Source organism: Trematomus bernacchii, unplaced genomic scaffold (genome assembly GCF_902827165.1).
Source record: "Trematomus bernacchii unplaced genomic scaffold, fTreBer1.1, whole genome shotgun sequence".
In the NCBI taxonomy this organism is placed as follows: domain Eukaryota; kingdom Metazoa; phylum Chordata; class Actinopteri; order Perciformes; family Nototheniidae; genus Trematomus; species Trematomus bernacchii.
Genome location: NW_022987739.1, coordinates 1601497 through 1617330, shown reverse-complemented (window position 1 = coordinate 1617330; position 15834 = coordinate 1601497). Strand labels below are relative to the sequence as shown.

Sequence of the window (15834 nt, the reverse complement as noted above, 5' to 3'; positions counted from 1 at the left end):
TGTTATATACACGGTTTACCACATAAACCAAACTAGTGGTTTACAGACAGGATTCATTCTCCATGCTGAATTTTGGAGAGCATGGCAGCCGATGGTAGAAATATAGTGGCTACATTGTTGTTTTTTTTACATCTGAAAAATACCCAAACTAACTAATTATAATAGAGTCACCAAATAAATGGACATGAAATTACTATTTATTTAAGACTAATATTGTTGGCATTGTCTACGTTTGCTTATTTGGTCGATACTGATTAGTTAAAAATAGCAATAATGAGATTAATAGTCTTCCATTAATCAAAACCACCACAAAAATGCATGCAAAAAACTTTTTATATTCTGTATGTGTACAATTCAAGTCTGGTACCTCGGTGTATAAAGACAACTGTCTATATCTCTAGATAAATATGATATGTCCTGGTGTGGGTGTGAGTGTGTGTATGTGTGTGTGTGTGTGTGCGTGTGTGTGTGTGCGTGTGTACATACCAGAGAAATGGTGATGGAAGCAGATCCTGGCCAAGAGGTGGTGGAAGGGCATGCTGATTCCTTCCAGTTTGACGGAGCTGCACTTCAGGTCGCCCGACTCAAGCAGCTTAGCGAACGCATCACTGGACAAACAAAACAAAATGAATTCAGTATTCAATTCATACTTGAGGAAGAGCCAAGACAACTCAGGAACCAATACCCAGATTTCTATTATAGTTGTGGCATTTTTTTTATTATCTTCAGATGATAAATTGTGGTTGACCACCGACTGACGTTTCCTCTAGTGTCACAGTCAATCATACATTTCAAATGTTTTGCATTTAAGGCTCTCAACAAGCACTGTCCTGAAGCAAAACTGCAAACCCTTCAAGTTTATTTTAAAGACGGGTTTAAGGAGTCTATGAAGAATGCAAAAAATGGTCAGAATGAAGTCTTTCCTCCTTTATAATGTTGGTTGTAATTCTGTGTGACACTTAACAAACTAACCTGTAGCAGGGAGTAGTGATTAGGTAGGAGGTGCAGGTAAAGTGCAGTTTGAACTCCAGTTTCTCGTGAGTGGAGGAGTCCTCATTCTGCGGGAACAACAAGAACAGATCATCAATGAGAAAGCAACGTGGCACTTTAACAATTCTCTTCTGGCCTGAGGGGCCTGCAGAGAGCTCTGGGGGAAGCGTTAGTTACCAAAATGAAACGTATAGCTGGTTAGGATTCCTTGAAGTACACAGCTTCTGTAAACTACGGCAATCTACTGCGTTGAAAATGCTTCTTAAAAATCGAACATATCAGAGAATAAAAAATATATAAAAAGCACGGATAGTTTTAACAACACTTTATAGAAGCTATGCTAAATATAATACCAAACCAGATCATGTTTGTTTTCAGGAATACATCTTTTTTTATATTTTCCAGTGTTCATGTACGTGTTCTTTCTTCACACCTTGACGATGAAGGTGAGGGTTCCCTTCAGTTTCTGTGGCATTACGATGCTCTGCATGGTGAAGACAAACCGCGCCTCGTTGGAAACCCCTGAAGCACAGAGAAGAGTTCACGGATAAGTGATCAGACTTTACGAAACAACCCAAAGTGAGGTTTGTATTAGATTGAGGATCATTAAATTGAGAACCGACACAACTTTAGAGAACTACAGTGACCATAGTGACATGTTGTGTGTGTATATTTTAGGGTACTGATTCCCATCCCTTTCAATTAAGTGGCCCCTTTATTATAAGTCAATGGATAACATTGACAGCACTAAACATTTGGTGAAACTGTACAATAAACCCAAATAGTGAACTCAATAACGGCAGGATATTTGCATTAACCAATGAGTTTTGAGCAAATTGTGTAAATGTGAATATTGCATTAAAGATTAGCATTACTTTTATTTTAATGAAACCATTTAAAACATATTTTGGCCTGTATTATTATTATTATTATTATTATTATCTATCATTCAAATTTGAAAACTTTAAAAAGGTATCTTCACAGAAACAAATGAAGTCCTAAGATATATGCCAACTGTTTATTAAAAGTGTCGATACCTTTTAAAATCAACAAGACCTCCCTAGGCAGTCAGTGATTTAGTGAAACAAATGCTTCTTGTCCTTAGACCTATTTCCACATTTCAGATGCTCACTGACCAGGTGGGAGTTGGAAGGGCACGGAGAGGGCGTCGTGTGCGCCCGACCCCTCCGGTCTCTGCAGCTTGGAGTTCAGAGAGTCCAGGACGTTGAACTCCATGGATTTCAGGAAGCTCTCACACTTGTTTTCAAAGATTACCGACACCACCACCTGACTGCCGTCCTGCAGGTTTCCCTGGATGTCGTTCACCTTTGTGGGAGGAAACCCTTCTATTATTATCATCACATAACACATTTATTTGCATGGGGAAAGACCGATCAGCTGTCTCTAAGCCCCTCTCCATGTATAGATGAGAGTAACACCTACGTCACCTCCGGGCGAAAATTACTGCCCCGCCCACTTTTGGGGGAAAACAACGCTGTCATTTGAATGGCGGTCAATACAAATTCTGAAGTTGTTGCCAATCCGATCAGAAATGTAAGAAAACCGTGGATTTTTGGATCTTCAAAGAGCCCGATTACAATGGCCAGTCAGGCAAACAATTACATTAAATCATTTGAAATCGACAATCAGGCTCGATATATGGTTAAATTAAAATCAGTAGGCGAGGCTGTAATTTTCGCCGGCGTTGGTTTCCCCCAAAAGTGGGCGAGGCCATAAAAGTGACGGAGATGTTACTCTCATCTATGGACATCGATCGCCTACTGCTATATTTAACCATATATCAAGCCCGATCTTGGATTTCCAATGATTTAATGTAATTGTTTGCCTGTCTGGCCATCGTAATCGGGCTCTTTGAAGATCCAAAAATACACAGTTTTCTTTAATTTCTGATCGGATTGGCAAAAACTTCAGAATTTGTATTGACCGCCATTCAAATGACAGCTTTGTTTTCCTCCAAAAGTGGGCGGAGCCGTAATTTTTGCCCGGAAGTGACGCATTTGTTACTCTCATGTATTTCACTGAGCCATGATTATTTACAAAGAAACACACAGTAAACACAGCAAATCTGATTCACGAAGCCATCACCACACATTGATGTTCCCAAGAAAACCAGTCACACGTAGAAAGAACCATTTTCAGAAACAGTAACTTAGTCTGCCCCGGAGGGCAGGCTGTGAAGAGCAACACGAACAGAGAGAAACACATCTAGAAAAGAGTTTTATTTAGATTCTGCCACTGACAGAACTTCATCCAGTACCTGATCAGCATCCTCCAACATCTTTAAAGAGAGGGAGAGAAAATCAAAGATCTGCATACTTTGTTTTTTATTTGAATGCTACTGCTATATTAGAAGCCACTTAAGTATATTTCACTCGTTACGTCATCAGTAGAGGATTCAATTATAAATGATTACGAGTTCGTGGACGTTTTTATCTGGCTAATTTTGGAGAAGCGGGGAAGTTTTAATGTATTTGTGCAGTGCACATTTAAATATGTGGTGATGATTATGCACAGGAGCAAACATTTTTCTATTAATTCAGGGAATCCCCTCCTCATTTTGTTGGAACCCCTGAGGGAAATAACGTTTTACTTATCTTTTCTATTGCAGAGATAAGCAGTTGACAATGTCGTCTATTAAGAAGATATACATCACATGAGGGCAAGCAGACGTAAAAACAACACACAAATAAAAAGTGTGTGTTATCTGGCAAACAAAGCAATCCTTTTCTCATTGCTCTATATTGTAAACATCATTACATCAGGTAGATAAGGACTGCCCAATCTGAACATGCTCAGAAAAGCTTTGGATATCCCAATTTAAACTAGCTGATTAAATGTTTATGTGACCCAAATTGTGTCATGCGAAAAAAACTGAATTTCCCCGAGCCCAGTGGTAAAGTCCCTCTTTCAGCAGCATCTCGACATCACTCACCATCTTGATGTAGGAGTTCTCCGCCAGCAGGCAGTAATTGGACATGGGCTGAAAGGAGAGAGGAGCTCAGGTCAGATCAGGCATTCTCTGTCGCTCTGTATGCTAACTAGGCAACAGGAGCTGCTTCACACGGTGTGTCTCTGTGTGTCTGTGTCTGTGTGTGTGTGTGTCTGTGTGTGTGTGTCTGTGTGTGTGTGTCTGTGTGTGTGTGTGTCTGTCTGTCTGTGTGTGTGTGTCTGTGTGTGTGTGTGTGTGTGTCTGTCTGTCTGTCTGTCTGTGTGTCTGTGTGTCTGTGTGTCTGTGTGTCTGTGTGTCTGTGTGTCTGTGTGTCTGTGTGTCTGTGTGTGTGTCTGTGTGTGTGTGTGTGTCTGTGTGTGTGTGTACTGGTCAGGGGGTTTAGTAAAGACGGTGAAGTAAAGAAGCACAGATCAGAGTCATGATAAACAATGTTGCGTTTATTAGCTAATTGTGTGTCTTGTGATGTCTGTGACTTGTGATGTCTGTGACTTGTGATGTCTGTGACTTGTGATGTCTGTGACTTGTGATGTCTGTGACTTGTTATCCCCGATCATTAAATAAAAACGTGCTATGCTGCGTGAGCTAAATGTTATCATTCAGTGCTGGTTGAGGTAAAGCTGTAGATGACACTGACCGGCAGCGGCTCTTCCTCCTCCTCCTCCTCCTCCACGGTGCCGTTCTGCACCGACTCCTCCCCTCCTGCGTCACTGTGGCGATGATGGTGATGATGCTTCTTCTTCTTTTTCTTTTCCTTCTCTTCCTTCTCCTTTTTCTGCTTCTTCTTCTTGTGTTTGGAGGACTTCTTATCATCGAAAACACACAATGAAAAAGGACAGAATTTATTAGAAGTGCTACGAGGTTGAATTGGTTATTTCATGTGTAGAAATGTAAAGCAGGTGTTTTCTCAAAAATGTTTTGAACTCTCAGACACTCGAACAAAACACTTATTTTTTTTTTAAATGTATGTATTTTTTGCTTATTACTTAATTATTTGTTTTCTTCTTTAGATGCATTTTCTCGCATTTTTATTTATTTTTGCCTTCATGTGTGTTTTTTTTAGTTTTGTTCCGTCTTGCTTGCTATCTTATCATTTTGCTGTAGCCTTTCACTTTTTTTAATATAATTATTTTACACTGTTAAAGGTAGCTAGGTAAGAATGGAGAAACCAGCTCGAGCCCGAAAAAAATCTGCCCCTTCCTTCAGAATTCCTTACAGAGCCCCTCCTCCAACACACACGAGCACGCACATGACCAATGAGGGCACGAGATAAGTTTGTGCACAGATGGAAGGCTGACAGGCAGGTAGGCCATCCAGTTATTTTAGCCGGGCCGGCTCAGATGATTGGTCGTGCTTTTTACAGTACTAAGGCTTCCACAGATGCATTTTTTTAATGTATTTATTGTCAAAGCATTTAATGTATTCATTGCTATCGGGATGTTAAGAGCATTCCATGGAATATAACAAAAAGTGTTTCTGAAGTGAATTACCTACCCTACCTTTAATGAGAAGACCACATAGGAACAGGCAGGTCTGTGGTACTTCATTCACATAAACGTGAGAATGAAAAGAAGCCAGTGTGCTGCATCCAGTCAGGTCACTGAGATCTGGGATCTGCAGCAGCCAAACTCTCCACTTCCTAATTATCGCCTCGTCATTAGTGACTCACCGTCTCCTCCGCCTCGGTGTCTTTGGGCTCTTCAGGCTCGGAGTCTGGCGCCGCTCCAGAGGCCGCCTCAGGCACAGGGTCTGCTTCTGCTGCTGCTGCTGCTACTGGTGCTGCTTCCTGTTTTCACACACACCACCATAAACACACACCACGGGGTTAGCAGGGAGAAACCAAAGCATTTAAACACAGACACTTTGGTGCCACTTTGGAGTTGATTGAGGTTAAGTGAAGTTAGGGAGTGCACTCATTCATAAAGAAAGTTATTTTTGATCAGCTGCACCCTACGAGTTGTGTGACATCACAAACGTAAACCTGATTTGTTAAAAGAAGTGCGTCACATGCAATACTACTAACCAGAAAAGAGCTAAATCACAAAAGGGCCTGTCTGAGAAACAACTATGTTATGTCTGTAGGTCTCTACACATGTGCAGTGGCTTTGTTTTGTTCTGTTGGATATCACTAGCAGTTGGTAACAGAATAAAGATCCTGATTTACAGGATCCTCGTGACAACCTACATACAGTCAATGCTATTGTGAGCTGCCTGCGGGTCAATATCTGATCTCTTATGCAACTTTGACAACCAATATGAAAACAAGTCTAACACACAGACATGTCAAGGCATGTCTTTAAAGGGTGATGTTTCGGGGTCAAAAGTGCTTTTAGTGCTCTCTCAATTAAATGAAAGACCTGTCCCTCACATGCCTGAATTCTCTGAATTTTACAGAGAAATCTGTACTAATCTGTTTCAAATGTCACACTAGGGGGAATGATAAAAGGAATAGTGTGACCTTTTTTCGGTGAATTTGCTTAATATTTTATTGTTGAGTGTTAAATTAGAAAATCAATAGGTGGAGATAGCAGTCTGTTAGCATAGCTTAGCATCAATACTGGAAAGAAGGGGATATAGCTAGCATGGCCCTCCATAGGTTTTAAAAAAGTGATTTTCCAAAATATTAAAATGGCAGACATTTTCTTTTAATAACTGTCAAATAATAAAATTGTTCTAATTGTGTGAGTGTTAAGGTAAGACTAAAATCTAAACCAAAGGTATTGTGTGAAATATTGAGGTCTTACAAACGTCCTCAATGAATTTCTTTCTCTTCAACTACTGCAAATCCGATTTTCAAAGATATCTTTAAATCGTGAATTGTTTACATCAATTTTCACCATTTAACATTATTCCCTTTTGTTAGATAACTGCAGGTAACTGTTGATCAGCAGAATAGCTGGACATCTCCACCAGGACATAGGATTGCTGCAAACAAAATGTGGACTCATTCAACAAGTTGCTCAGTAGCACTAATAGTGGTCAAAAATATTTACAGGGCAGCTTTAACTCTAGCCCAAATGTTGAGATTTCGCAGTCGTGACACTCAAAAGGTCGAACAGAAACAAAGATGACCCCACATGTGATCGTGGTAGAAGCAGTCAGAGGACATGTGGGGACGACAGGAACAAAAGTAAACGGACTTCAGGCTTAACTTGTCGACACCTCCAAACACAACAATAACCAATTCTAGTTTGACTTCAAGACCGACACGACACCCAGCAAGCAAAAGAAAACCAAAAGCTGCGGAAGAGAACCACTGGCATCGTGAGACAAATACAGACAGACCGTGTACACTGACATAAATACAGACATGCTGAAAAACAGAGGAAAGGCTGGAGAATGAAAAAGAGATGTTATGTGACCTGTGAAAGAGAGCAAGTCGTGTCAAAAGGTGAGGTGCTGAAGAAACAAAACTGATCTAAATAAAGAGGTGATAATGGGAGAACATAAGGCTAAAACCAACATGAGGTAGATCAATAAAAAAAATTGAGTAATGAGAGAGAGAGAGAAACTTTGGAGATGAGGGAAGCAGGGAGGGAACAAGGGAACAAGGGGGGAGACTCAACCTGCGCGTTAGAGGGCACTGGAGCGTTTGAGAGCCAGAAATCCAGATCCGAAACCTAGAAGAGGGAGGGAGGGAGAAGGAGTGCGAGGAGGTGAGAGGGGTGAGGGCCAACGGGGCTCAGTATCTTTCTACTATTCATGAAAATGGATACAGACATTAACCCGTTCTATTTCATGAATAAATCAAGTATTTGGCGAGAGTCATCTACGGGGAAACTGATACTTGGTCGCTAAAGCTGATTGGGAGGAAGCAATGGAAGCGTTGAGTCAATGAAAATGATCAAAGATTTCTGTATGCATGTTACCTTTTAGCAGAAGCTGTTGACTAGTTTTTTATGATGTTCTAAAGCCATTTTTTATCATGAATTTTTACGGTGGCCCTGAAGTGCAAGTCAAAACAACATTTCAGAAAACACTACAGCAATTCAGAAAACACTTCGACATTTCATAAAACACAATGACATTTCAGAAAACACTACAGCATTTCACAAAACGCTACAGCATTTCAACTTTTACAGAAAGGGTATTCCTTTAGGGAGAATACTTCTTGTTTGTGATTGGACAGAGCCAGCCAGAGAAGCACTGCTGTGATTGGTTGTTTTTGCTGCCAATCAAGAAATGACACTTCGTGATTGGCAGCACCCGACCGCTCAACATGTCCCAAAACATCAGCCGTTAGCTGTTAGCACACAGCGTTTTGTGAAATGTTGAAGTGTTTTCTGAAATGCTGTAGCATTTTCTGAAATGCTGTGGCGTTTTCTGAAATGTTGTTTTGACTTGCACTTCAGGGCCACCGTACATTTTAGATCAGATAATCAATATTCTGGGTCAAATCAGATCTTAGAACTAAGCTCCGTTGCTAAGTGGTAACAGGTGTTGCCTCTAAGTTTTTGTAAGGACGTACCTCAGCGGTGGTGGATGTGGGCGGAGCCGCCACCTCAATGGTTTCTTCTGATTGGACCACAGGCTCGTCCTCCTGACCCCCGAGGAGATCCTCCCCCTTGTCTTCATGTTTGTGCTTCTTCTTCTTTTTCTCTTCTTTGCTCTTCTGCAAGAAAACAGGAGAATATATTCAGCTCGGTGTCACAGCAGAGAACCACCACCTCTGACTCATCACTTTGCAATGGTTGACAGCTTCTTGTTGTTCCCCCCCCCCCGCACCATAAATGTGATTTACTGGTCTAAAGAAGCAGTTTCATCAGCGAGACTAAATTTAGAATTTAATTACTTCATATATTTCTTCTTTTTTTTTTTAAAATACAGAATTACCATAACATGTATTTGTTTTAATTGAATTACTTAATATATATATATTTTTATTAAATACAGAAATACCATAAAAACAAATATCGCAAATCGAATCGCAATATCTTTCAGAAAAATTGCAATTAGATTATTTCCCCAAATCGTGCAGCCCTAATTTCAGCCTCACCTTCCGGTCCTTATCCTTCTTCTTCTCTTTCTTTTCTTTGCTGCTCTTCTTCTTGGGCTCCTGTGAGACGACGGTCCTCTCTGCGTCTACATCTTCAGTCGGGCTTTTCAGAACCTCCGCAGCACGGTGTGACCTGACGGGCAGCTTCTCACTGTCCGCAAGGGGCCTGGGCAAACAAAAAAGGCACAGACACACTTTGTTTAAATTACGACATACGGTTTGCCTGGGGTTAGTGCGATCATGTAAAACACATTTTTACATCTTCATGTATTATTTTGTAGTAGTAATCTGTTAGAGTAAAGGTGGACAGGGGTTGTTTTCAGTCACATATTCTGCACTGTGCAGCAGCCAAGGCTCATTCAAAGCGTTAAGCCATTCCTCTGGCAGGGGTAAAGCACTGGGACGCCATCTAGAAATGACACCAATAAATTCCTCCACATTAAACTGATAACACCCGTCAACGCTCCATCAGGACCAAAACCTCTCGCCACCTGAACAGTTTCTTCCCCTCCGCTACCGTCCTCTTGAACAAGGCCCGGCCCCCCCCACTGACACTTTACCTCAGCCACAACGTAGTCTCTATATGCATTACATTAATGCACACAATGCTCATACTGCTTACTGCACATATTTCTTGTTTCATATCCTATAATTCATTCATAGCATTCTATTTCCATGTAAATTACTGCTTTATTTTATTGCTATTTAACTATATTTTATGTATGCACCACGACATCAAGTCAAATTCCTCGTATGTGTGAACCTACCTGGCAATAAACCTGTTTCTGATTCTGAACATTTGTTTTCAAAGGCTGGCCCTTAAAGCAATAATGTGCACTGTAGCCCCCTGCTGGTTATTATCTACAGAGGCACACAGCTCAATGTCAATTGCCCAGACTTGGATAGTTATTCTTAGATGTCTTGATTAAAGATGTTTTCAATATGTATTTATTCTTTTAGCTTCAAATAAATAGTTACCCGAGTTAGTTGGGTTAGCGTTTTTTGTTTTTGATTGTTTAAATTGAAGGAGCTTTAGCAAAAGAAAGCCATGACAAAAACGTATGTTCTACATTTCAATGTGACAGATTATAATAACTAATGCCTTAGTCTTACACATGAGTTTAACCCATACCAATTAATGGTAGTGTAGGTAAGAATGGAGAAACCAGCTCAAGTACGCAGCCGAAAAAAAACTTCCTTACAGAGCCCCTCCTCCAACACACACGAACGCGCACATGACCAATGAGGGCGCGAGATAAGTTTGTGCACAGATGGAAGGCTGACGGGCAGGTAGGCCATCCAGTTATTTTAGCCGGGCCGGCTAAAATGATTGGTCGTGCTTTTTACAGCGCCACGGCTTCCACAGATGACATTTTTGTATGTATTTATTGTCAAAGCGTTTAATGTATTCATTGCTATCGGGATGTTAAGAACATTCCATGGAATATAACAAAAAGTGTTTCTGAAGTGAATTACCTACCCCACCTTTAAACACAATTGTGAAATAATGTACTATATATAAAAGCTAGCTGCATAGCTTTTGTCTAAAGGGACATGTGCTTTTTATTTCAGCCAAGGGAAGGCAAGTATCCACTTAAAAAACATCTGGTGAGAATTTGGAGGCAAGTCTGCCGAACTGAGGAGGATCTGGGAACTGTAAGCAAAATAATTATAGTACCCAACCCCTGGGTTCTGTTTCCTAAAAGCAACTCAAGGCTGATGGAAGAAATGCAAGAGCCAAAATGCTTTTAAGAGCCTTTTCCAGGAGGACAGGTTGGGAAAGATTTAAGCCGTGAGAACATCAGCAGCAGCCAGTTAAAATGTTTGATCTCGTTTTAAGTCTTATCAAAGCTATATATTCTTTTAAGATAAATATTCTTCTTTGAAGGACAGAATATTCACAGAACAGTTTGTTTGGAAATAGAGTGATATGCTGCTGATATTGTCAAGCTTATAGATGTTAACATAAGAAGCAGGATGAGAGGAACGGGATACTATGGGTGTTTCTCAATGTCGAGGACGCTTCCTTGGTAGGACATGTCTTCCGAGTCACTTCCTTCAGAAGTAAGGCAAGAATCCTTCCTGGCATTCGGAAACGAAGAGTGGAACAGGCGAGCAAGTGTGCGTGATATGAGAGGCCCCGTCTTAAATTTTCCGCCACAGATTTTGGGAAATTGGTCCGTGCGCAAAGTATTGTGGGGATTTTAAGACCGTGGAGGATACACATGTGCAGCCTCGAAATTTCTCGCTACGAAGGACGCCGGGCTCGGTAGAATTCCAAGGAGCCTGGCCTTTGGAACAGTCCTTCGGCGGGACTCGATGACGTAGCGTCCTTGAAATAGTGGCTCTGGAGCATCCTTGCTTGACATTGAGAAACACCCTGAATCATACTAGGTCAAACGCTACAATGATAAGGATTGAAAAATGCTATGAAGGGAGAGAAGAGCAGAAAGAGGGAGGAGGAACGGCAAACTGCAAACGAGAAATAACTGAGATCTATGTTAGTGAGAGCAGCAAGACATCTATTAAGAGAGAGAAAGAGAGAAAGACAATCCATGTGCAGTCGCAGCCGCGGTCCTGCAGCCGGGGGGGGGGGGGGGGGGGGGGGGGGGGGGGGGGGGGGGGGGGGCACTCACCTGATCACAGCCTTCTGCACCAAACTGCCAACACAAAGAGGAGTGATGGGTGTGTGTATGCAGAGAAAAGAGGAAGCAGAAAGCACATCACCATGAGGAGGAGTGAGAGGAGGGAAAGGGCCGAGTCACACGGACTGTGACGCTACAGGAAGTAATTACACTGAAAGATAGTTTAGGTTAGTAAAACAAATCATATGAGATTCAACTTCTGTGTTCCTCAGCTCTACATTTACACTGGACAGCCACCTTAATATCAAATCTAGAGCTGTTCAAAATGATTTTTATGTATTTAATGCTTCTATCAAGGTTTTCAAATGAATATTTTATGACTTCATCACCCAAAAAGACCTCAGACAAAGTATTACATTTAAATAAACTGATTGATCAGATCTAATGAGTTAGCCTTTTTTGAAAATTGAATCGACTTGTTTAATGAAAACAACTAAAACTGTTTTTTCAAATGTTGATTCAGAACATGACAACATTATCAATGAAGCTTCAAACTACTTGGTACAACTCTAATTATGTCATTAGTTAATGTTTCTCAGCAGAGTTTGAGTACATATGTGACCCGCTCTATCAAAATCAGTTGGAAGTTGCAACGGCTCATTTCAAAATAAACGTGGAATTGCGTAAAAAAATAGTTTTTCGGGGTTCGGGTGTTTTGTTTGAGTTAGAATATGAAACTTTCATTTCCAAAATCACACGCTAAATACATTTTTGAAGCTTGTAAAGGGAAGAAGACACCTCTCACTCGCACTCTTCCACAGCGCCGCTCCCCCTCCCTCCGGCTGACATTATGAATGTAAGGCGTATAGTAATCATAGATAACACGGCAGGGTCCGTTACAGTTTGTTTTCATCTGATTTCAATTAAACAAAGTCTTGGCTTTCAGAATATTAAACTTGTTTCGGCAAATTCAGATGATAAATACAACTTTGAAGCTTCGGCATAATTACAAGCGGAGAACGGAGTAACTTGACGTCACAGCAGGCATAACAACAGCCGGTGTTTCTCGTGAGTGTTTTCCCCGGGAAACAAACACAATACACACAAACGCAAAAATACACAAACACACACACACGTATACACAAACACACGAGCTTCCCCCAGACCAGTAATCCAAACGAAAATATCTTCCCTCCGTACTACTTTGATCATTTGCTAGCCGCTAATAATCAATCAGATCGATGGATTCCAGAGAAGTGATGACTCAGTGTTAGTCATTATATAATGTGACATATTTTGCTTAATATTTGGAGTACAACAACAATCCTGATATCATTAGAAAGCTAGGAATCTCCTCTTTCCAACAGTGGATACAACTCAAAATGTGTCTTTGGGTCAATGCGACTGATTTCGATGGAGCAGGTCACATATACATATCAATCATTTCCGAATTTAGTAGAACTGAAGTACATCTATCTACGTAGTTAGGACTCACTTGTCCAGGTCGATGTCCAGGGCTTTATGAGGGTCATTGGGATCTTTGTCATCATCATCACTGGGTAAGGCATTCTGAAATAATGAAGGTGAAATCAATAAAACAGAGTGAATAACTTTCTATATAAGTCTTTAATCCACAAGACAAATGTAATTCATTATTGAATTGTGCTTTGGTCAATAATAAAAAGGTCAAAGTAATGTGTCAACAGCACTATAATTCAGAGAGGAAAAGTGATATATCTTACACTAAATTAAAGTCTTGCAAGGCACAAATGACCAATATTGTGTTTCGTACAGATTAGCATAGAGCTGAATTGTATTTTTACATTGAGTCATTAAGCTTGTCAATTAAAAACTATTTGTGATGTTGTCACAGCTCCAGCGTACCTCTGGCATCTCCTCGGTAACAATGTCCACCATGTGCGCGGGCGTGATGTCCTCCTCGCTCTCTGGACCCGAGTCATGTTTCTTCCCTCGTCCACCGCCGCGCTTTTCTTTCCTCTTCTTCTTCTCCTTCTTCTTCTTATCGGCTCTGTCCTTCTGCCGACGCTCCTCCTCCAGTTTCACATACTGGTCAGACATAGGCAGACCTGTGGGACAGAACACAGCAACGTGTTTCAGTAAAGATTTGAGTGTAGGAGCCATTTTATGGGTGTTGTTGGTGTCTCAGTTTACTTTATTTATATTTTATTTATATTTATAGTGCAATACTATTTTGAACACCCGGCAGATGCTCATACCACAACCTTTGACACAGCATAATTAAACCTTGGTATGTAAAGCTAAATAAACATCATTCTAAACTGCAGCAAAAGACCGGAAATCATCCGTTTGTGTCTGCGTCTGGATCACTCTAAAGCACACGTGTCAAACTCAAGGCCCGGGGGCCAAATCAGGCCCTTGGTGGATTTAATTTCGGCCCGCAGGATAATGTTTGATTACTATTAGATCTGACCCGCCGGTATATTGCACGCACACCTTCACTCAATCCTGAGGATCTCCTCAGCTCAGAGCCTGACCCCAAACATTGATGAACTTGCACCCAAGATGAGATGCCAAGTATCTGGCTTGAACTAGCATCACAGAGCAGCACACTGAGTTTACATGGATGTTTCCTTCTGCACTCTTTCTTGAGACAACAGGGCATGTTTGTTTTTTTCTTTGAGGGAAATAGTTTTTTTGAAGCTGTTGTTGGCCTGTGGAAAAATGTAATCATAAGAAATGACTCTGGAAAAGCTGCAGATAAGAGCCATAAGAAATGAATGCAACTGATTATTTAATGTTTAATGTTGTTTTTATAGGCAATAGTAAGCTTTGTTAGTTCCAGGTGTAATATGTGCAATAAGTTCATTTCAATAAGTTCTGCAATAAACATTGAACCAGTCCGGCCCTCGACTAGTACCCATTTTTATGTTTTGGCCCACTGTGTATTTGAGTTTGACCCCCCTGCTCTAAACCCTCCTGTGAAGTAATGACAAAGGATATAGGACAATGGAACATTTCAATTGCCATTACAATTAGTAATACAGCAGACATGGCAAAAACAGGAGAGAATAAAAATGTTTACTACGACAGCAACTTTTTTTTTTATAGCAAGACTTTTAAAACATAAGCCGTAAAGAAAGCCCTTTAGATTTGGATCGTTTTGTGTTTACAATCATGTTTTGTGGTGATGTTTTAACATTGTGCGTTACCTGGGACTTTGAGAGGCACGGTGAGGTCGATCTGCACGACGGGGATGTGCTCCACTCCGGGGCCCTCCTGGTACACCTGCACAGAGGAGACGTTCATTTAAAACAGAGTATAACACAAGTTTCATCAGAAAGAAAGACTTTTCTTGTTGCCGCTGCTTTTAATTGAACTATTCACATCTCACACGGCACTGTAACTTTTATCCATGTACCTGTATTATTCATGTTTTATTATCTTTGCTTTTTAATGTTTCCAATGTGTTTTATGCTCTTAATGTCTTTCATTTTTGTAAAGCACTTTGAATTGCCTTGTGTTGAAAAGTGCTATATAAATAAACTTGCCTTGCCTTTTGATTCTTTGGAAAAAAATATGAAATATGTATATATGTATATATATATATTACAAAGCCACATTTTCAGACATTGAAATGATTAAGACTCAATTCTTTAGAAGCAAAATATTTAAAATAGAATTCTTAAATGATTTGTATTGTTGTATTTCATTTTGCATCAATACACAACCAAAAATGAATAGATCATTAAACCCCTACTTCACAAACGCTCTTATGTTCCCCTATACAACAGACTGGTTTCAACAGAGACATGAACATATAAAAACAGACAGCGCTGTGATGACGGGTGAACAAACCTTCTGAGAGGATGGGGAGGACTTGATGTAGAACGGGTTGCTGGCTTGCTCCTGCTTTCTGACTTCTCTCCTCTGGATGAAAAAACAGTGAGATGAATTAATCAATGAGACACAGCCTAGCATGAGAGGGGAACCACGTGGGAAGCAAGATTCAGGGTCAAACTCAGAATAAGTCAATATTGTTTTGAAAAAAAGGACTGCATGATTATGTCTAGACTGAGAACCACCTCTGGGTCAAATTTTTGACTGGTGAAAAATATATATATATATATATATATATATATATATATATATATATATATATATATATATATATATATACATATACATATACATACACACACACACACACACACACACACACACACACACACTATTTATAAATACACATACACACCAGGGTTTCCGTTAGCCGGTAATTACCGTTTTTTAGCTGGTAAAATGTATTAAAAACCGGT

General features: G+C 40.4%; 1 protein-coding gene across 5 annotated transcripts in view; it reads right to left on the bottom strand.

Annotated features, from left to right (window-relative positions):
- Window positions 1-15834, bottom strand: part of ap3d1 (adaptor related protein complex 3 subunit delta 1) — a 37476-nt gene that overhangs the window by 2972 nt on the left and 18670 nt on the right. The window contains exons 18-33 of one of the 5 annotated variants that reach the window (XM_034146979.1): window positions 15377-15448; window positions 14731-14806; window positions 13424-13626; window positions 13035-13108; window positions 11591-11614; window positions 8955-9120; window positions 8427-8570; window positions 7525-7578; window positions 5628-5744; window positions 4596-4763; window positions 3944-3991; window positions 3269-3289; window positions 2127-2316; window positions 1424-1512; window positions 973-1058; window positions 487-608 (exon numbers count right to left, since the gene is read on the bottom strand). In XM_034146979.1, coding sequence (XP_034002870.1) covers window positions 487-608; window positions 973-1058; window positions 1424-1512; window positions 2127-2316; window positions 3269-3289; window positions 3944-3991; window positions 4596-4763; window positions 5628-5744; window positions 7525-7578; window positions 8427-8570; window positions 8955-9120; window positions 11591-11614; window positions 13035-13108; window positions 13424-13626; window positions 14731-14806; window positions 15377-15448 — 1654 coding nt within the window. The remainder of the gene's footprint in view (window positions 1-486; window positions 609-972; window positions 1059-1423; window positions 1513-2126; window positions 2317-3268; window positions 3290-3943; window positions 3992-4595; window positions 4764-5627; window positions 5745-7524; window positions 7579-8426; window positions 8571-8954; window positions 9121-11590; window positions 11615-13034; window positions 13109-13423; window positions 13627-14730; window positions 14807-15376; window positions 15449-15834) is intronic. The other 4 variants (XM_034146980.1, XM_034146982.1, XM_034146981.1 and 1 more) reach the window with 4 other exon arrangements.